Source organism: Condylura cristata, unplaced genomic scaffold (assembly GCF_000260355.1).
Source record: "Condylura cristata isolate star-nosed mole 26May11 unplaced genomic scaffold, ConCri1.0 scaffold00036, whole genome shotgun sequence".
NCBI lineage: Eukaryota > Metazoa > Chordata > Mammalia > Eulipotyphla > Talpidae > Condylura > Condylura cristata.
The window spans coordinates 10881218-10904106 of NW_004567137.1; the positions used below are offsets into that span (position 1 = coordinate 10881218).

At 38.4% G+C, this 22889-nt stretch overlaps 1 protein-coding gene across 1 annotated transcript in view; it reads right to left on the reverse strand.

Annotated features, from left to right (window-relative positions):
* Positions 1-22889, reverse strand: part of DERA (deoxyribose-phosphate aldolase (putative)) — an 89213-nt gene that overhangs the window by 31297 nt on the left and 35027 nt on the right. Inside the window, exon 6 of the mRNA XM_004693244.2 lies at positions 7636-7764. Coding sequence (XP_004693301.1) covers positions 7636-7764 — 129 coding nt within the window. The remainder of the gene's footprint in view (positions 1-7635; positions 7765-22889) is intronic.

Consider the following 22889-nt stretch of genomic DNA (forward strand, 5'->3'; position numbering starts at 1 on the left):
GAAGTACACTGCTGAGGGGAGCAGCGGGCGGGTCAGGAGAGGTCTGCGGCGCCATGTGGTCACCTCCGGGGCAGGCGGGAATAGAACTCACCCGGAAGTGGCTTCAGATTCTCAGTGCTGTGCTTTAGCCCACCGTGCCACCAGGGAGAGCCATGTTTAATTTTTTTAAAGTGTCTTTAAAAAAAAAATCTTAGGTGTTAATTTGTATTAATCACGCCTTTTTTTTTTTTTTTTTTAGGTCTTTGCTTTCCTTATGTCATAAAAATTTCCTACTTTTTTCCCCCCCTTGGTTTTATTTTTTTTAATGACTTCACTTATATTTTCTTTTATTTCTCTGCTCCATCTCATTGTTCTGTGTTACCTTGATCTTGTTGAGTTTGAATTTTGAGTAGTTTCTCCCCTGGTTCCTACATTTTACATTTTTGATTTCCTACACATTATAAAATCCCAACCAACTTCAAAGCTCATTTTGAATTCCTTCAAGGTCTGCTTTTCTTAAGCCCCATATTTTTGTGTTCATACTCTTCCCACAGATCTTCATCAGCAATTCAAGCCTGATGACATTATGATTGCATCTTTAGTGCTTTTCTACTCCAACCTTATTTATCATGCCTGCATTATTTCCAAAGATAAGGTCTAGAATAACTTCACAGCGGAGCTTGTTAGCTGTTGCGTGGGCACAGAGCAGCCCACCGCTACTGAAAGATAAAGTCACTTTTGCACTTCCTGCATTATTCTTAATGTGTGCACTCGCGGAGCTGAAATCCCTTAGCAGTAGATTGACCTGTTACAGGCTTCTCTCTTCTATAAGCATGTTTCTCACCCTATCTTATTCCCTATCACCTTGTTCTTGGATTCTTTGAGGTAAAAAAAACATGGCTCTCTTTTCTGATTACATTCCCTTCAAATTGTTTACTCTTACCTGACCTCCCCATTTATGTATCTCTCCCCACATGGCCACTAACATAAATGGACAATTCATTTTCTTTGACCAAAAGTCAAAGCAAAAGTTTTTCTTAGTATTTATTTGCCTCTGGAACTACCTTGGAAACCTCACAAACCTTTTAACAGGTCAATCCATTGTGTGGCCTGCCTAAACAATGCCCTGGGCATATAATCTCCTGGTCAAAGGTAGACATTACCTCTGTTTTTGCTCAGCTAAAATAGAAGTTTGCTCTCAGAGTAACAGCCAAACACCACAAGGCTGCAGCACATTTGGAAAGATTAATCTAGATCTTCAAATTTTATTCGTCTTGTCTTTCTTTTTCCTTATCATTTTCCTCACTCGTTCATTCATTATTCATGTATTCCAAAATGTTTTCTTAGGGTCTTCTAGATGCTAACCACTGTAGCAATCACAGGAGAATACAGGTAAGAAAGATATAGTTCTTGACATCAGGCAGACTAAAAATAAAATTTTGCTTTACCAAAAATAAAAAATGTCTTTACCTTTATCTATCTAATAGATTAAACAACTAATGATGACAGTAAGACTTTTTTTTAAAAAAGGGCCCTCCCTGGTGGCACAGCAGGTTAAAGCACAGCACTAAGAAGATAAAGCCTGTTCCTCATGAGTTCAGTTCCCGCCTGCCCTGGAGGTGACCACATGGCATGGCAGACCTCTCCTGACCTGCCTGCTGCTCCCCTCAGCAGTGTACTTCATCGATCTGCCTATTCTGCTCCCCACTCTGTCTCTGGTGAAGCCTCTCGCCACCCCTGAGCCTCTGGCCTATACCCCAGTTCTACATGCACAAATAAATAAATCTTTAAAAAAAAAACTGACTTCAGATTATAATGTAGTCATGTACATTATTCAATTAAATTAGTAACAGATTATGCCCACAAAATAAACAAGATCTAACAAGGGTCCAGATCTTCTTACTCTTACAGACTGTGCTTCTCCCACCAAGTATTTTGAAAGATTCCTAAACAAACTAAACTAAGTGTACGCTATTAATTAATCTATGAGTTGACAAAAAAATGCAAAGTTAACAAAGTTTTTACTTACAAGGATGTATAATGCCAGACTAATACAGCAGTTACATATCACTACCTTACTCTACTCCAGACAATTATTTTTGTAATAATTTAAACAGCTATCAAAATGGCAAAATAAATTAAAAATTAAATGATAAACCCTGTTCCTTTTGAGACTTTGATGCTAAATTAATGGTAAAACAAAAGCAATGTAGAAATCCAGGCATGATAGAATAAATGTTATCAAGCTTGCCTACCTAAAAAAATAGCTATAAAACTGAACAAAACAAATAAGGCAACTATTTCCAGACAATAGAAAATTAGCAATTCAAGATACAGAACCTGAGATCATTATATACAATTTAAAAGATAAGGACATTTTTTTAGCAGCTATTAAAAATGTTCAAGGAAAATATGATCTCAGTGAATGAAAAATGAGAACTCTCAGCAGTAAAAGGAAAAACATTAAAAAGAATCAAATGGAAGCCCTACACTAAAATTTTGCTGGATGGAATTAAGAGCAAATTTAAAGCAGATAAATACAGGTCAATAAATTTGAATGATCCAAAATAAAATAATCAATCAGGAGAACAGGGGAGAGAAAAAGACTAAAACTAAAATGAATAGGACCTAAATAATCAGTGGGACAATAACTAAATGTCTTTGATTAGGGCCCTATGGGGATAAAAGAGAGAGAATGGGACAGAAAATGAAAACAATAATTTTTAAAATGCCTTAAATTGGTAAGAAACACCAACTATAGATCCTCCAAACTACAAGCAGAACAAATACAAGGAAAACCATACTTATGTGCATCACTGTCAAATTTGTGGATGAAAATATAATACTGACTGATCTCAACCGGAATAAGCTGAAACATTACTTAGAGGAAAACAGGAAGAAATGGAATGACATGTTTAAACTGGTGAAATAAACTGTCAACCAGAATTCCATATTCAGCACAGTATACTTGAAACAAGAGGGTGAAATAAAACACTTGCATATGAACAAAACCTGAGAAAATTAATCGCCAGTAGACTGACAGGAAGGAATATAAATGGAAACAATGTATGTGTGGGAAAACATAAAATAGCTTCATTTAGGTTTTTTTAAAAAATGTCTTTAAAATCTGTTGAAACAAAATTTGCATTATTGTAAGAAAAAGTTTATAAGAGCTCACAGGAGAAAATTAAAATAATTCAAAGAACTGATGATGGAAATGAAACTGTTGCAAAATTCTTACATTTGTGACATATGAAGTGCAATGATATTAATTCTAAGTAGACCATGTTAAGTTAAATACATAATTAAGAAGGCAACCCCTTAAAAGATGCAAAGGGGTGTCTCCATGGAGGCCTAGGTATTAAGTCTCAGTACGAGCACAGCTAAGGCCTGAGTTCAATCTCTGGCCAGGGAGCTGACCCACATGGCGCTGTTTTTGTTCACTGCTCTCTTCAGCAGTGTATTTCAGTAAATCACCCTGCTCTGCCCCCTACTCTGTCTCTGGTGAATCTTCTCATCCTCCATAGAGCTGGTTGACACCCCAGTTTTTCTATGCAAAATAAATAAAATACTTTGAAAAAAAAAAAGATGCAAAGAGATATCAGATAAAAAGCAAATAAAAATAAATGAAAGGTTACAAAATATTCAATGAACCCAAAAGGCAGCAAGTAAAAAAGAACAAAAACTCAGATCAGAACAAATAGGAAACAAATTAAAAGATGACTTATTCCTGTTACAAGTGTATAAAATGTAAATGGACAAAACAGTTAAATTAAAAGGCAGAGATTATTATAGTAATTTTTTAAAAATAACTGTCTATAAATGAAAATATAAGGATGAGGAAAGAAAAACTATGTAAATGGTAATAAGCAAAAGAAAGCTGGTGCATTTAGATTATTTTCAGATGGACATTCAGACAAAGAGAAATTCCAGGCATAGAGAGACATGTCACATGAATGTGCTAATCAAACAATCTTAAAAGTGTATGTAGTGGGCCCTCCCTGGTGGCTCAGCGGGTTAAAGCACCGCACTGAGAATCTAAAAGCCACTTCCTCATGAGTTCGATTCCCGCCTGCCCCGGAGGTGACCACATGGCGTGGCAGACATCTCCTGACCCGCCCGCTGCTCCCCTCAGCAGTGTACTTCGTCGATCTGCTTGTTCTGCTCCCCACTCTGTCTCTGGTGAATCCTCTCACCCTCCACATCTCTGGCCTGTACCCCAGTTCTATATGAATAAATAAATAAATCTTTAAAAAAAAAGTGTATGTAGTAATACTCCTAACAGGGCTCAAATACATATTAGGAAAAAACTGAAAGAACCAAGGGAAAAAGAGGCAAATTCATAACCAGGGACTTGAAGACCCTTCTCAGTAATAAGCATGTGAACTAAAGCAAAGCCAGATCTGAAAAAATCTACCAACCAAGTTATCCAGTTGACATTTACAGGATATGATCAAATACACAATGTGCAAATATACAACATTCTTTTTAAGTGCACTTGAAGCATTTACTTAAATACAGCATATAAAATGGGCTATAAAATAAATATCATTAATTCCAAAATATAGAAGATTCTTACAATATATATGTTCTAAATACAACAGTACTTTAATTATAAGTTAACAACAACACTTCCAGAAAAGCAAAACATATTTGGAACTTCCACATTTCATTCTTAATAACAAGAGATATTACAAGGTGTTTTAATTGAATGATGAGTGAACAAATATTGAAAAGATTAAAACAACTGGCACATACCTCTAGCAAGATTCTTTTGCTAAAACAAGGCGACAGTGGAAGGGAAATTAAAAGGGGGAGGAGCAAGAGAGAATTGGAAGGGAAGGGTGAACAAAACAATAACAATAGAAAACAAAAATGACAAATATCAAAAATGAAAAAAGGAGATATAACTATAGACCCTATAGACATCAGACAAATAAAAAAATACACTAAGTATGTAAGTAAACTGAGCAACTTAGTATATCTGTGCAATGGAATAACTAAGCAAAGTCTTTACACACAGAACGACATGACTAGATCTCACAGCTAGAATATAGGTGGTGGAGGAGGACAACACAAAATCTACACAGTAATTATTTGATATTCTAGAACTGGCAAAGCTAAGCTACAGTATTAAAATCAGATGAACAGCTGCACTCGGGGCAGAAGGTGAGACAAGTGGAACTGAGTGCAACAGACACTGGGCATTGTATATGTGGACACTGGGTATTATAGTCTACAATGAAATATGTAGACTGTCAAGACTTTAATCACATTGTACACTTAACACCTGACCTTGATAGAATGTAAACTTACAGCAATGATGTTGATTTTTAAGTAGAAAAAAAAATGAATAAAAAAATACCATAAGAATAGGAAGCCATGTGAGCTAATCCTAGATGTAAGATTTAAGAACTACCTTATATCTCCTACATCCCTTCATAAGAGTAAAGGAAGCATAAATGATGGGCCAGTAAGTGTTCTATACACTTTTACATATTCCATCCACTTTTACATATTCCATCCACTTTTACATATTCCATCCACTTTTACATATTCCAACTGTTTGTTGCCTTTATTTCATGAGAAAATCTAACCAGATGCTTTGGAAGACAGCTGTGTTGTAACTGCAAAAGCAACAAGCAACAAACAGTTGGGTTGAAATGATGACTTGTGATCCTTTCCTTAGCTTTGTGACCACAGGCAAAAGGAATTTAATCTTAAAGTCGTTCAATGACAGAGCTCATTTGAAGATGAAGAGATAGTAACCATGAACACAAGTTCTACTTTTTCATAAGTTCTCAATAGACATTTGTATCAATGAAGACATGAAGGAGATAAATAATATGGAAAGGGACTCAAGCAGGTGCGAGCAAACAGAGTAGCATAGGAATCCAGCCCCATCTTTTTCTGTGGCCATGTGGGTGGAGGGTGAACAAGAGGTTTCCAAATACAATGGAATCTACAGTGAGTGGTTGGTTGATCCTTCTGAATGAATACACCTTCACTGTCACCTGGGTTATAGTTTTTGGACTAATAACCCCTGGTTCAGGCAAGAAGCACAAAAAAAGAGAGGCGGCTGTCTACCTAAGACTCCAAGGGGATTTTATCCAAGTTCCAAAAGTCAAAGTGTGTCCAATACTATGTGCCTCTGAAAAAATCAACATAACTGGTGAGCACTATTGAAAATGCTCCACTGCCCTTTAGTCTTCAATTTTCTGAGCAAATGCTCTCTAAGTGAGACAACAAGGACAGAGACCTTCCAGATACAGCCACAGTGACCAGAGCAAGGCAGTCATAAACGCCTTTGTAATAGAATGCCAGGCACTGAGGCTATTCTGACAGAGTATTCAAAAGGTATACCAGAGCATAAAAATCTACAACAGAAGCTCAGATGGAAGACCTGAGACGACATGTATCTTCACCTAAACGTAGGGGCCTTGCAGGGGGTGCTGGGGGAATGACTAGAAATGTAATACACAATCCTAGTAACCTGTGACAAAGTATTTGAAAGAAGCATTCATGGGGAACACACAGAGGAGAGAATGAGCCAAGGGTAGGTGAGAAAAAAGAAAAGGGGAAACAACCTTGCAAAGATTGACTCCTATGCTAGACCCAAACCTATGATGTGTTTATTTGGGCCAAAGGCATCCTGGGGAGAGTCACAACACATACAAGGACTCAGAAGGGTCAGACGGTGCCATCTGCAGAGAACTGCAAGTCATTCCATGCAACTGGAGCATATGGTGGGAAGGGAAATGAGGAGGTAATGGAGGCAGGGACGGGGCTCAGGGAAGGACTTTTTAAAAAAAATCAGGCTGTAGGAATTTACATTTTACCTTGCAGACATGGGAAGCAAAGGAAGGACTTGAAGCATGTAGTATCACAATGAAATTAGCATTTTTTAGCAATCATTCTGGGAATGGTTTAGGGAACAGATTGGAAGGGGACAAAATTAGAGACAGGGAAACTAGTCAGGAGCCTCTTGAAGTGGGGAATGACAGTGGCCCAAGATAGCAACACTCAGCGTGGAGAGAGGAGGCATGGGATAGAGCCGAAAGGTAAAGCTCTTAAACTTGTTCGCTCATGTACACACAAATGAGAAAAAGAAGGACTCAGAGAATTCCCAGATCTCGAGCTTGGACCGCTCAATGGATAAGCCTGCTGGTCATGGAGACTAAGAATATATCAACCTATATTTGAAAGTATAAAACCATGATGCTATATTAAATTTGAAAAGAAAAAAAGAACACAAACAAAAGCACAGGCTGCCTCACATCTCTGAGAAAAAGCAAATGCTTAAATTCACAGAGTGCAGTAAGTCAGCGTTAAAGAAATTCCTGTCTGACATATGTTGATGAATGAATAATCAAAGAATACCACAGAAGGCAATTCATTACAAGGGCGCCACCTACTGCCTCCCAAGGAAAGCGCAGCAATAAAATGCCACTGCCCCCACATCCCAAAAAGGTGGAAGAGAGCCAAGGATTTTTGACCATTTCACTCAGTACATGTTTTCACAAAGTATCTGGATCCACCTATTAAAAAAACCCAAATGGTTAGCACTTGTAGCTAATAGCCAAATGTATCTGCTTAGTTATTTTCCCCTTACAACGTCAATTCACCACTATCATTATTTGACTATCAAACACTTACCTGCCATCATTGCTATCATACTGGCTTTGTAGACATTAGTCAGAGATCCAAGTTCTCCTGTTGCTAAGATGGTTTTGAGATGAGCCTCCCCACAGGCCTTGCGAAACTGACGGATCTCATCATACAGGGCTGGGGAAGAAATAATTGAGGCATTTACAAAGTAGGCAAGTGATAACATAACTTGGCAGCCGTTTAGAGCTAGTAGAACCCATCTCAGATTTAGAAGACAAAACATTTGTCACTTTCTAAAAATCACCCCAATTTAACATTGCCTGGAGCGTTCCGGTGCCATTCACATCCTGTTACAAGGAAGGCTCCCTTTGCTACCATGGAATTGTTTCTGAGCCCTGTTTCGGGGTCCAAGGCCAAGGATTTATTTTAAAAAATCATGACATGCAAATTGCAAGCCCTTACCTGGGAGGGTTACTTATAAGGGAAAAAATACCATACACATGCAGATGAAAGAAAATCCTCCAATTCCTACAAATTCTTCTGTTCACATCTAGTAACTTCTCTTGGAATAGAAGGCAGCTTTCTTCAGAGATCTCAGTTAATGACAATAAAGACGAAAGAGCTTCCTCCACTCTCTACCAAGCTATGCCTCTACGTACCTGAGTAAAAAGGGTTAAGGCTATCCAGGCATGTTGACTGTATGTGCAGAGAGATTCAGAGGGGCAGTTTCATTGCACTCATCCCTGACCCCAGCACTACATGTGACTTTCTGGGGCTCCATAAAGCACCCTGAAAGCAGATTAAATGACTTTGTATATGAGTGTAGACATATACTGCATCCACACAGCTAAGTCTTCAACATCCTGTGTTGTATTTCTTGTACACTTACACTGCTTTTCTTCCTCCTCCTCCTCACTGATGTGAAGATGAGGATCAAGGGTCCATTTCTTATTTTCTCAAGCACATTTTTTTTTCTTTAGCTTATGTTATTGTTCGAATAAAGTCTATAATACAATCAGCATACAAAATATGTGTGCACCGACTGCTTATTTTATCGTTGAGTATTTCGGGGGGCAGCAAGCTCTTAGCCACTAAGTTTTAGAGTAGTCAAAATTTCTATGTGGGTTTTGGACTGCATGAGCAGTGGGTACCCCTAACCTTCAGTTTGTTCAGGAATATAAACACCAAAAGAAAAACTATGCACAATAAAGTAAATGGAGGGGAAAGCATTTCATACTCAGTTACAGAATTTGAGTAGATAAAATCAGTATAATGAATATTAAATTTTTGAAATACCAGTTAATAGAGTCTTTTGTCATTAACTCACAAATTTTGGCTATTAGCCTGCATTCAACTGTCAGTTATTTCTTAAAGTTGAATTATTATTACACTCAGATCAGGGCTTCTTCTTTTCTCTGTGTGCTTGTTTGTGTGTACATGTGTTGGTTTCACAGATATAGTTTTATAAATACAGGGACTAAACTGAGTAGCAAAGAAACATTCTTAGTAAGAGCTAGGACTAGAGTAAGCATTTTGTAATGCTAAGATGAGTTCTATAATTTATATGTTTACAAAAATATCTACACAAAATTAAAATTGGTTTCATGTCTGCAAAGTCCGTTCAAACCCAAAACTTGCCTTCAGAGTCCTAGAAAAACACAAGTTAACTCAAAGCTCAAAAAAGAAAACAGAATAAAATGAAACAGTCTATCATAAGATGGCTGGACAAATTTACATCAAGGGATGGGACCCCAAGATGTTCAAAGGAGGATAAAATATTTTCACATATTCCTAAAATATATATTTTTGAGATGATATGACAAGGACCACGCCCCCTGGCTTAACTTGCAATCCTATCTGGACTGTGAAATCATCTTTCCCTTACATCCAATGTGACAAGAAGGGCAAGTCTGGAACAAACAGTAACAGAACATGTGGCAATAACAATGTATGTTCTTTCCACTTACAGAATGAATATAGAAAGGAAAGACAGTTCTCGAGTTACAGCATCTAAAGAGAAAGTTGATCTCTAAGAATAAGTGACAAAGAAATCTCCTAATCTAAAAATTCAAGAATGTTAATTCAGTTATGAGACTTAATTAATTTTTTTTCTTCCACTGTATTGTACTGCCACCAAAAGCAAGCTTGAGAGACAAATAAATTTAAAGTCCAACTCTGTTGCTTCCTGTGTAAACTCACTATTTTTCCTGGCGTCAGTTCTATCCTTAATGTGTCAATAAAAATATTATACTATAGGGTTACTATAAAGATTAAAATATATATATATATGCTTTACACATTGTCTCCGCAGGTTGTAGCCACTCAAAAAATCTAATTGTTGTTATAAATCGGGACTTCTAATAAAATGAGTTTCTATTAAGGGTTATGTGATAAAAGGTAAATCCTGTTTCATGGTCTGACCCAGCGCCTTGTACTGCACCAAATTTTTATTGTATGGATTAATGCTTACAATCAGGTAGTCATCAGATAAGGCTTGAAAATACTTTATTACAACATTTGCCAAAATGCACTCCAACCTGTGCGACAAAATTCTTTAAACATTGATCCTGATCATATTTACAAACAAAATTACCACCTTTGCCTAAAGAGCACTGCTTTTTGATATCCAATGACTTACTTCAACCACAGTTCAAATTAACCAGAAAACCAGATCTATTTTATGACTCAATGATCAGCCACCTGGAAGTAACGCTCTAATCCATGATCCAAGCAGAACAAACCAATGGTCACATGGAGTGTAGCTGGGTTTAACAAATACGCAAGAGGTACCTTCTCATTCTTTAACTGACAACTCCTCAAATCATTTTACTGACCTATTTCACCACATAACTGGGTCAAGACTTTCTGAGCAAATATCCCGATCTTTAAAATTCAACACCGTGAAAGTTGTCATTTCTTCCTGTTATCATACTGTCCAGTGTGTAACAGAAGAATTCAATCAAAAAGCATAGCAAACCAAGCCTTTCTAAACTACGGTCTGTTATCACTATTAGGCAAGCTGTTCTGCTCTCACCAGAAGCCAAACATCTCTCTTGTGAACAAATCTGATTCCCTTTTTACTTACTTCATTCCTATAATTTTTCTGTCTTGCATCATCAACTTCTTCTCTAATGAAATATTTCTATTAGTCAAAAAATGCCCTATTTCCTTTCTGAAAAATAGTTCTTTCTCTTCTCAATCAGCTAGTGACACACTTCTCTGTTATCTTTCTCACTCCCTCTACATATTAGACTTCGAACAAGTAGCATATACCTAGTCCCTTGTCTAATTTAATATTTTTGGGAAAGGCAAGAGATAGACTTGGAAAATGTACACACTGTAATTTATACACACACACACACACACACACATTTACTCCAAACTACAGCAATCAAAAAACAAATAAAAGCAAAAATGTGGCCTGACCTCCATCAAGTGAATCCTTCACTTTACTGTGTGTGCAAAGATAATAGAACAATTAGCTGTTGTTGCTAATACTACAGCAGCAGCAAAGGCAGCAGATCTAAGCGTCCAGTGGCCCAGTGAACACCAGCCACAACATGGCACTTGCGCTGGCCAGTGACCATGCCAGCAGGGGAGCTACCGTCAAGCTCTTCCTATGGCACAATCTGGCTGTGTCATCTGCTCCCTGGTCTCTTATGGTAAGGCTTGTTTCCAAGCCAAATTGTCCAGACTTCTTATTCTACCACCCCCTAATAAATTTCTTTTCAGTTTAATGAAAACAGAAATGGCTTCCTTAGTTTTGAACTCAACCCTATCACACAAATATCTATTGAAATATCTGGTATAGTGGACAACAGTTGGCACCCCAACTTCCCGGGGTCTTAAGCCAGCTCTGTCATTTTAATTTACTGTAGTTTGAGCAAGTTGTTTAACTTTCTATCTTCATTTCAGCTTCCTTGTCTATGAAATGGGAATGCAGGGTGTCATTTCAAGCCTTAAATGATGAGGTTAGGCTCAATCATGTCTACTACTTGCTTTCCTGTTACTGGTAGAGGTTCTGTTACTGTTACTGGTGGTGCTTATTAGGTCCAGGGTACAAAGGGGCTTGTAGAAGAAGAGAACATGGTGACTGCATTTCTTAAGGAAGACAATGTAGGGCCCTCCCTGGTGGCGCAGTGGGTTAAAGTGCAGCACTGCAAGCTAGCGGCAGTCACTGTAGTGCCGGATCAATCCCTGGCCCAGGAGCTGCCCCACATGGCATAGAGACCTCTCCTGACCCTCCCGCTGCTCCCCTCAGCAGTGTATTTCATCAATCTGCCCACTCTGCTCCTCACTCTGTCTCCAGTGAGTCCTCTCACCCTCCACACCTCTGGTCTGTATCCCAGTTCTGTATGCATAAATAAATAAATCTTTAAAAAAAGAAGACAATGGGGCCCTCCCTGGTGGCACAGTGGGTTAAAGCACAGCACTGAGAAGTTAAAGCCAGTTCCGCATGAGTTCGATCCCCGCCTGCCCCGCATGAGGTGACCACATGGCGTGGCAGACCTCTCCTGACCCGCCCGCTGTTCCCCTCAGCAGTGTACTTCATTGATCTGCCTGTTCTGCTCACCACTCTGTCTCTGGTGAAGCCTCTCGCCGCCCCTGAGCCTCTGGCCTGTACCCCAGTTCTGTATGCACAATAAAATAAAAAAAAAGAAAAGACAATGTATGATCATGTCACAATTTCTTCTTGTCAACTTGGAGCAAATGCTCATCCAGACAGCACAGACTTCTGGAATAAAACAATATGGGTCATTTGATAGTTACGTAAACTAGTTAAGAATGACTCCACCTTCTAAGCTTAGTTATGTAGAATGTTCACATGTTTCTGCAAAGATTAAATAAAATAATACATGTAGGTAGAACAGAACTAGACCACTCAGTACTGACTCTCCATGTTTCCCATAAATACAAAACTAACTTTAAGAAGGTAAAAAACAGCCAAGTACGATACTAATACTTATATTAGCCTATGTTGGAACTTATAGAATTTAAATAAAGGAAAAATAGACTTCATTCTAATTCAAGCCATAGATGCCATATGGAGGTAAGATTCACGTCCAGATAGTTTTGAGCACCCTGGTGATACAATGATCAGCAACATGGAAACTAGCTGGCTGACACATGTGAATCAAAGGACAGGATGGCTCAAATATAACCTGGTCACTCTCAAATCATAAAGTCCTTCAACATATGCAACTGTCATTTTCACTATAAAGAGCAAAACAACAGAAAAAAAACAGGTATAGATTTGCCCCTGGATTAGCAGGCAAGGACTTCAGCACAATGTGGATTTATAGCATTGCTTGTGGACTGTACAGGTGGAGGACATTATAAGTGAAGTAGTAAGTTCAAGAGATTTTCTTTCCAAAGAAATTCTTCATGAGGAAGACCTGCTCAAAAGAAGAAACTCTCCTAAGTTTTCAAAGCATCTCCCTTCTGAAATGCTCAAAGTGTTTTTCACACATCATTTAAACATCCCTTGTGAGGTAGCTGGCAGTTACCACATTTTAGACAGAAAAAGTGAAATGTTGTAAGATAAATGACTTGCCTAAAATTTTATCACTAGTCAATGATAGAATACAGATTAGAATTCATGTCTTCAGACACTGAATAAAATTTTATTTTCATATACCTCTCTGCCTCTGTGTTAGCACACACAGACATGCAATCATGCACACAAGCACTGGCACTAACATGCATTCTCAAAGAAATACACTGAAGAATACTATAATTGAAATTGAAATAAAAGAACTGAAAGAGGTATTAATCCCCATCTAGTTCAAATGACTAACTTCAGAGTTGAATGTTACAATCATAGACCTAATTTTCATTTTTCTAGGGAAAAGCTGAATAAAAATTTCCAAAGTAATCCAGAAACAAAATGCTTAACTTTGTATGGTTTAATATACTAAAAACAATCAAAGTGGCGGAATTAGCCTTCTAGACAGCAGAAGAGGATATTGTTTTATTGTGAAAGTGATGTCTCAATCAAGACTCGTCAGTTCTTTCTTGCCCACTCATTAACTGAGTCACTTGGTAAAGTGCTGAACGTCTCCAGATCTCTCCAGCCTCCTCCTCAGAACCCCTCGAGTCCTCATTTCTCACCTTAAAATTGGATAGAGAATCTTTGCACAGCTCAAACACATTTCAGATGCTGAAATAAATAGAAAAGTAACTACAGGAATGATTATGAAAGTCATCAATTAATTTTCCTTGGGTCCACTTCTATTATAGTGAACAGATATAAAAATGGAAACAAACTATGATTTACTCTAAAGAGTCAAGCTAAGACTAAATAGCCTCCTGTTATTGATTTAGAAAACAATGTTGATTCTACTTTGTGAGAGCTGTCAGCCAGGAAGGAGCACCCTCAGTCACAATCTGCCATGATGGTGGAGAGAAACAGAATGGGCAGGTCACAGGGGCTTGGGGAAATTTGGTGCACATGCTACCAGGTCAGGGCCAGGGAAATCCAGGGTTACCCTTCTCAATGAGGTTGGGAATTCTGGAGGAAGTAGAAAGCACAGCCAGCCAAAGGACAGAATTTGGGGTGCAGTGCAAAGAAAGCTGGCCTAGTCAAGAGATTGCTATATACAAGGAAACTGATCAAGTAGGTACAATCTACAGAGGATATGGGAGAAATGCCTCACTGACAAAAAAGAGCAGCATAAATACAGAAAGAGAAAGTGCGAATAAACCACGAAAGACTGGCTTGTAAAGGCAGCAATCAGTGCAGTCATATAGGGTCTAGTAAATTAGATGAACAATAGATAGGACCATGAGCACACCTGACTCACAGATCTGTTACTAAATACCAGTCTTTAACACAAGGAAAGAAAACTCCTTGGAAAAATGGCTGGGGAAGTGAAAGTCAAATATTAGCCTGAAACATCCTCTGTAAGATTGCAAGGATGTTCTCAAAGAATGCGGATATGTCAAAAGGACAAAGGAGTCAATTTGAAGCAGCTGCCCACAGTCAAATATGGGACAATTTGAGTATCAAAAGAAATAATGACATTAATGTTTGATTGAGTAAAATAGGAATCCGTGAATTATTAAAAAGACAAAGAAGAATAAAAAACAGTAAGGAGGTGACAATAACTAGTTAAAGTTAGAAGTAATGAAATTAGAAAATCACCATTTGTTAGCAATCAGGATAGTTAACTGAAGAATTATCAAGGAATAGTAAAATATTGCAGAAAAATTCCATGATAAAAATGATATAAAGTAGTCTCAAATATAGTCTAAAAAAATTACCATCCATAATTACTGTGTTAATTAGTACTTACTAATCTTACAATGGAGAAACAGGACAAAAAGCAATGTAGCCAAGTAAAAAAGTAACAGTGTCAGTAATGGGACAAATCAACATCTTTTAACTTTTGAAATGATGTATCGAGAAGAACAGAGCAAAATTTCTGTAGTTCTTCTAATGAAAATACATCACTTGAATCTAATCGTGAGAAAACATCACACAATCCCAAATTCAGGTTTCTTTTACAAATAATGTTCCTCTATCCATCAGCCACAAAGAAAGACTGAGGGTTGTTCCAAGTTGAAGAATACCAAAGAGACATGAATTATTAATCCTAGACCTAGTAAAGAAAACTAATGGTACAAAATCTGTGGATTAAATGGTGGGATGACACCAGTCTTCATTTCTTGATTTTGATGGTACATCGTGGCTTAATAACAAGAATATTCTAGTTTTTCGGAAATAGGCACTGAATTATCTGATGGTAATGGATCAAAAGGTCTGTAACTTCGCGGAGCCAACCATAAAGCAATTATATACATATACACACAAAGAAAAAGATAGAGCATAATATGGCAAAAAGGTAAGTAGATTTGGGCCCTCCCTGGTGGCGCAGCGGGTTAAAGCACAGCACTGAGAAACCAAAGCCACTTCCGCATGAGTTCAATTCCCGCCTGCCCCGGAGGTGACCACATGGCATGGCAGACCTCTCCTGACCCGCCCGCTGCTCCCCTCAGCAGTGTACCTCGTCGATCTGCCTGTTCTGCTCCCCGCTCTGTGTCTGGTGAAGCCTCTCACCACCCCTGAGCCTCTGGCCTGTACCCCAGTTCTGTATGAGCAAATAAATAAATCTTAAAAAAAAAAAAAAGGTAAGTAGATTTAATAAGTTTGCTACAAGTGAGGCGAGCACAGTCACAGGGAGAGGAGCTGCCTCTGCCCCTCTGAGAAGGGAAGTCAGTGAGGAGAAGCACCCGCATGGTCACTGAGGGGTGGCAGGGAGGCTGCAAGGGAGAAGGACAGAGAAAAGAAACACCTGCATAAGCACATCTGAGCAGAAAGGCTGTTGCCCGTGTATACTATTTTTGCAACTTCTCTGTGAGTTTAAACTTATTCAAAAATAAATGTTTACAGGGACCTCCCTGGTGACACAACAGTTAAGGGCAGCACTCTGAAGCTATCGCAGCCTCTGCAGCATGAGTTTGATCTCCCCCCCCCACCCCCGGCTAAGGATGTGACCCACGTGGTGCAGCGGACCTCTCCTGACCCTCCCGCTGCTCCCCTCAGCAGTGGATTTCAGTCCATCTGACTGTTCTGCTCTCCACTCTGTCTCTGTTGAGTCCTCTCATGCCCCGCACCTCTGGCCTGCACCCCAGTTATGTATGCATAAATAAACAAGTCTTTAAAAAAAATAAATTTTAAAAAGTACATTTGATTTTCCAAGTATAAATTTGATACCCTGCAATTTTACATCAAGCTATTTTTCTTATGAGGGGGTTCTAAGACTATCAATCAACCATTTGATGGTGTTTAAGCAAAAAAAAAAAAGTTACATATTATTTTAATACCTGCCTCTTTCTACTTGATAAATCATAGACTTAAAAATAATTAAATTTTAAAAGATTTTAAATAACTAAAAGTTAAAAATATTAGTCTGTAACACAATTTTTAATGGCTGCAAAATGTTCCACTGCAAGGTGATTCAACCATTTTCCTATTACTATTTAAGAACATTTCTGATGCTTTTAATTATAAACAATATTTTAGTAAAAGTCCTTATGGATAAATTTTTGCCTACATCTTGACCACATTCCCTATGCCTTTATTAAGTCTCTGCTCACATACTCATGTGTAACAGACATTCTTTTTAAAAAACTCAAATATCATGGAAATTGAAAATCCTTCGCTTAAAAAGAAAAACAATTCTTGCACATACAAATAATCATTTGGAAGGTTATTATAAAAGATGACTGACAAATGAAAACGGAATTCAAACTCTATGAGTGCAAATGAGTCCGATTAATGCAAAATTTAACACAACACATACACCAGAGAAGTGGCTGACAAGGTGATGTCACATTAAAAAACTAAAATAAATGCTTGGACCTGGAATGAGGTTTTCATAACTAGCAAAAGTGGGTGCACTAGAAACCCAGGCTATATTACACTGCAGATGCTTAATCAATATAGTGACCCAACTGGCAGAGGACGTGTTTGCTGTCTGTCCTGCCACAGCCCTCCTACTACTGCCACAATGAGGAGGAAAAATGGAGATGGCACCCCACCTTCTGCTCATCACACCCAGGCAAAATAAAAGTAAGACTCTGCTGGGGGGTTGGGGGGAGGGTGCTGACAGGAACCCAAGAACACAGCCACAGTGGAAAGGCCAGTGCTCGTGAGAATGTAGGTCAAGGGAGCTAAAGGTCAGACTGAGTGTTTTAAACAACACCCCTAACAGGCTGACAACTGCCTCTACCTTTTGCCTCCTGTGTCAGCAGGAATTTGCATCAACAGCATTTTCTTTTCTCTCTTTACAATGATCTTGTTTCCCTCTAGTTTCCACCTACAAGGAAAGTACAGGCTTCATCTAGAGGCTGCTGGCAGTTTGTTTTCTGGAAAAGGATGGCCTCAGACATAAAAAACTATTACTGAAGATTTCATGTATAGAAATTGTGCTTTATGTAGGGATCCAAGTGTTTAAAGATGATGTTTCCTATCTGAAAGTCATAAAGTAGATTTCCCTTTATATTTAATGCTATTCAAAGGCACTTAAAAATAATTGTTAACGAACATATCTAAGCAATTATTTTTTGAGTACTGGGAAGATGTTCAACACTGCAGATGAACGGCCTGAAAATAACTCTTAAGATAATTATATGTACAGTACAACACTTAATATAAAATTGTACAGCAACCCTTTAAACCAAAAAAGTCACACAATGTTCAAGAACAGTTTTCATCCAACACAGCAACTAATTAATCTTGGAAGACTAAAACACCAAGTTGTAAAATAACCTACAAGAGATAAAGCACATGCATTTTTGTCAATAAGCATTTGAAGTTTTGAAGAATCATAGCATAAAAACAAAAACCATAAAAGCATATAGCTGCCATAAGTATCATCAGAATTTTTCTGTTATAAACAATCCCCCAAATAGAGAAAGAGTATTATGGATTATGTGATTCCTCTCAAGAAAAGTGTTTATAGATTTAGAGATGACTTCCTTGTAAGATATTATGATTAACAGCTCTACAAAATAAATATTTCTCCTGAAATATTATTTCTACCATCCTTCTCCTGTAAAAATAAGCAAATAAGAAAAATAAATTGTTAACCAGATTCAAGATGTTGAGGACCCACTCACATAAATCACAACAATGGTCGACATTAGAGCTTGGCCTTAATATTTCATTCCTTCATCCTAAAACTCTTGATAGCCATGAGGCACAGATACCCCAAACCAAACAGAGAGCATCTTTAGAGGATGAAAAGATAGTGAGACTTTGGCTACAAAAGATAAACAGTACCTCCAGTTGGTACCCAACACACTAGGCTGGAAAATGTCACAGAAGTCACCATTGGAGTCATGTCCATCAGTCCTTCAGAGAAGAATAGTTTCTCAAAACTAGTAAAAGCAGCTCTACATCCTGAGTTTATGGAAATAGTAGATTCTTGAGTGAGGTAGAATAATACAGCCTTTCTAGGTCTCTGGTATATACATTAGGCAAACACATGCAGCAGAGAGGTCACACAAAGCCAGAAATGAACATCTCTGTGTATTTGCAGTACATGGGATGCTTTCAATTTTCCAAACCCACTCAGTGAAATTTAAGAGATAATGAACCTTTTCTGGTCCATGCTTCCTGGAAAAAACTGTTTAAGGACTGCAACTTCAAAGCCAACTTCAACATCACCATAAAGAAATACTGTGTTACTACGCTTGAAATGACTGTGAAGTCAGTCTTCAACCTTAAAATGTCAAAGGGAAGCTACCTCCTAAGCTGAACTTTAAACTCGATGATGATGGGGACTTTTGTACACCATCTTTGAGTGGTAAAAGAAATGCTAATAAAAGTACTGAGAGCTGCTTCCTGACGTTTGAGAAAAAATTCTCAAGTGGCAGGAAGAAAATCTGTGTGGCTCCAGAGGGAAGAAATCAAATAGATTGATGTTTCAGAGAGGCAAATTAAAGCTCAAAAGAAAGACTGTGTTACCAGTACTTATCATAGAGATAATATTCACAATGAAAATGCAAGATACAAAACCTTTAGCCATGATGACTCTAAAAGGCTGTAGAAATCATTATGAGTTACCCCCCTTATTGGCGGCTGAGTGACATGGATGTTGAGAGAAGTGAAATGTTTGCCCACAGACTTGTAGAAAATCAGCAAAATTACAAAAACTAAAACCCAAGTTCTATTCAAAGTTCTACTTCATTTACTCAAGTTACAAGGTTACTTGCCTCAGCAACATACTATCATCAGTAGGAGGAGAGGGAAAGAGAAGAGACTGAAGTTGGCATGGAGGGATGCATCTGGGCCGAGCAGCAAGATGATCAATTTACATATATTATCTAATTTAATTCCTATTATACCCCTGTGGAGTCAATGCCATTATTCCTATTTTACCAAGAAGGAACAGAAGGCACAGAAGTTAAGTAACTTGTCCATGAGCAAATAGCTGTTAAGGGTAGCACCAGGATCCCAACCAACATCTGGCTCATACAAATGCTCTCAACTCTTCACTGTCTCCCAGCACCATCCTCCACTGTACTCCACAGTGTACTCAGTCTGGGTCAGTGGATGGCTGGGTACCCCGCCTCCTTCACAGTCCAGCACAGGTAAACCCCCACTTCCACCCTAGGAATGCTATCTTCATCCCACAACATAGACTTCCCAGGGGAAAATGAAGTATCCTTTTCCTGAGAGCACAGAAGTAGATTTACTTTCTGGCTAAACTTGCCTGAGTAACATTTAATTACAACTAATTTCAGATCCAGTTCACAGAAATAGAAACACATGGGAAATGTGTTTTGTATTAATTAATCAATATGTAAATTCAACAATGCTTCAATGATCTAGCACCTAAACTATGTGGAACAAAGAACTTGAAGTAATTTTTTTTAAATGCTCCATATAATTGCATTTCCTTAGAACTATCAATATATAAACATTATAGAGGGGAGGAAACTGGAATCAAAATAACTGAGAGTAACAGTCACTTATACGAGTCTATTGTTCCCTTGCATCAAACTCAAATTCTGATTTCACACAGACCCAAGGGGATGTGCTAGATTCTATGAGGAGAGGAACAGAGGCAAGTAACCTGAAAATATGAGGTAGGCATATTAGTTAAACTCACTGTTCTCAGGACAAATGAGGCATGTACCTTGTAGCCTGGTAGACAAGAGTGAGCAAGTTTCCTGAGGGGAAGAGCCATGAGCCTTAACAAGCTACACATAGTCTAATAGTGGAAACATAAGAGCAAAGAACCAGACAAAACAACAAGGGAAAACATGTTTAAATAAAAAGACAGTAAAGTCAAAAAGCACAGACTACTGGACCTTTAACGAAGGGGCAAGTCATGTTAGAGATTTCAGTAGCCATCATGTATTTCAGGACAATAGAAGCACTGATATAACAGCACTGAATGGTCTAGAAAAGGAGTTAACTTGTATTTAGTAGAAAATGTTCATAAAGTCTGAGTGATGTAGAAAAAAAACTAATTGTACTTCAAAGAAAAGTGTTCATAAAATCAGAATTATTTTGTAATGAATGTCTTTCTAAAAAGGCTGTATACTCTGGCCAAGATTCACTGACTCTGAATGTCCAGTTATGCAAAATGAAGAAGGGAAAGCTGCACGGTTTCATGAGGAAGTGGAACAGGTGTTCTGGAATCAGGCTGACCAGGAGCTGGCACCCAGGAGGTGTGGAGTCCTCAGCATGGGTCACACAGGCAGAACCTGGAGGCGATGAGGTCGCCAAGGAAGGGGATAAAGAACCTGGGAGTTCAGAGACAAGCCGAAGGACTGCCGACATTTCAGAACAGACAGAGGATGGAGAAGAGCTGCAACCAAGATGAGGGAGTAACCAAATGTGAGGGAACCTGGAGAAGGTTCCAAATTCATCATGAGAAACAAGTACAAAAGGAAGGGGTTTGGGGTGGGGGGAACTAGGGAGACTTAGCTGGGAACGGAGGACTGTTGGAACCTGGGTTTTTTTAAGGGGTAAGACAACTTGAAGTATATTTAGCTACTGATGAGAATGAGCTAGTGGAGAGAGACAGAAGACACAGAGGGGGAAAATGGATAACAAATAGAGTGAAGCCACAGAAAATATGGGAGGAAAAGAAGGGGTAGCAAAGGAAAACAAATCTAAGGGAATTCCTGTGTACTGGACTCTCTTCTCTGAGGAGCAGCAGATAAGTCTTCTGCTAAGAGGGAAGCAGTTTCCAGGTGGATGAAGAATTAGAAGTCTGAGGAGAGAGGAGAGTTTAAATTGTCACAAGGAGAAACCAAGAAGAGGGATAGGAGTCTCTGATTTCATAGGATAAACTGCACACACCTTCACCTGTAAGGAATGGCTGGATTTGCTCTGAATGGTCAGCTTTAAAAATGGGGCTCCTGAGGGCCCTCCCTGGTGGCGCAGCGGGTTAAAGCACTGTACTAAGAAGCTAAAGCCACTTCAGCATGAGTTCAATCCCCACCTGCCCTGGAGGTGATCCACATGGCGCGGCAGACCTCTCCTGACATGCCTGCTGCTCCCCTCAGCAGTGCATTTTGTCAGTCAGCCTGTTCTGCTCCCCACTCTGTCTCTGGTGAATCCTCTCACCACCCTTGCACCTCTGGCCTGTACCCCAGTTCTGTATGTATAAATAAATAAATCTTTAAAAAAAAAAAATGGGGCTCCTGGGCCCTCCCTGGTGGCAGAATGGGTTAAAGCACTAGAAACTATTCACAGCTGCTGCAGCCAAAGTTCGATCCCCAGCCAGGGAGCTGACCCACATGGTGTGGCAGACCTCTCCTGACCCGCCCACTGCTCCCCTCAGCAGATTGCCTGCTCACCTCCGCTTCTCTGGTGAATTCTCTCACCCTCTCACCCCCAACACACACACTTCTGGCCTGTACCCCAGTTCTTGTGTGCATAAATAAATAAATCTTTAAAAAAATAAAATAAAAAAAAAAACAGAGCTCCTTCTTTTGTTCTGAAGCCAGAGTCCCACATACCTTAGTCACAGGGGAGAAAGACCTAGATTTGAACGTATAATATCCTGACAGGCATTTCCATCAGCAAATTTCAAGAAATCAATTTTAGGCTCATATTTTAGTAAACAGCTAACATTAAAACATGACATGGAGGGATACAATATGTAATCAAACTGAGAGCCAAAATTAAGACATAATACTGCAGTGAAAAAAAGGCCTAAGTCATTGTCGTTTTCTATTTAGAATTAAATTTCTAGTATTAAATGTCCCTTTTCAATTTGTTTTGGGTCAAGAGGTTATTAACACCATAAAAAAAGAGTTAATAGAAAAGTATGGTCTAGGACAAAGATGTGTTATTATATTTTGCAAGAATGCCTGTCATTGGGAAATCATGCGTTTTTAAAAACAACCATTCCTAGTTCATTAATGGGTAGCCAATTACATCAAAACTTCCTTCCTATTGTATTTTATTTTCCAATTAGTAGTATCCTAGAGACAAGAGCACAAGTTATAATAATATAAAGTATACCTCTATGTCTACAACCATTTAATAAAAGACAGGACACAGAGTTTCTCACTCAACCAAATCACATGAGGTTTATTTACAGATTTTTAAAAAAATGTTATTATTACTCATTTTTTTCTCTTAATTCTAGTCAATTCTTAACTAAAGTCTATGCTTAGAAGCAGACATAGAGATAATGGACATCTATTAATTTAAGACTGCTTATATATATATATATACCATATAATTGCATTTCCTTAGAACTATCAATATATAAACATTATAGAGGGGAGGAAACTGGAATCAAAATAACTGAGAGTAACAGTCACTTATA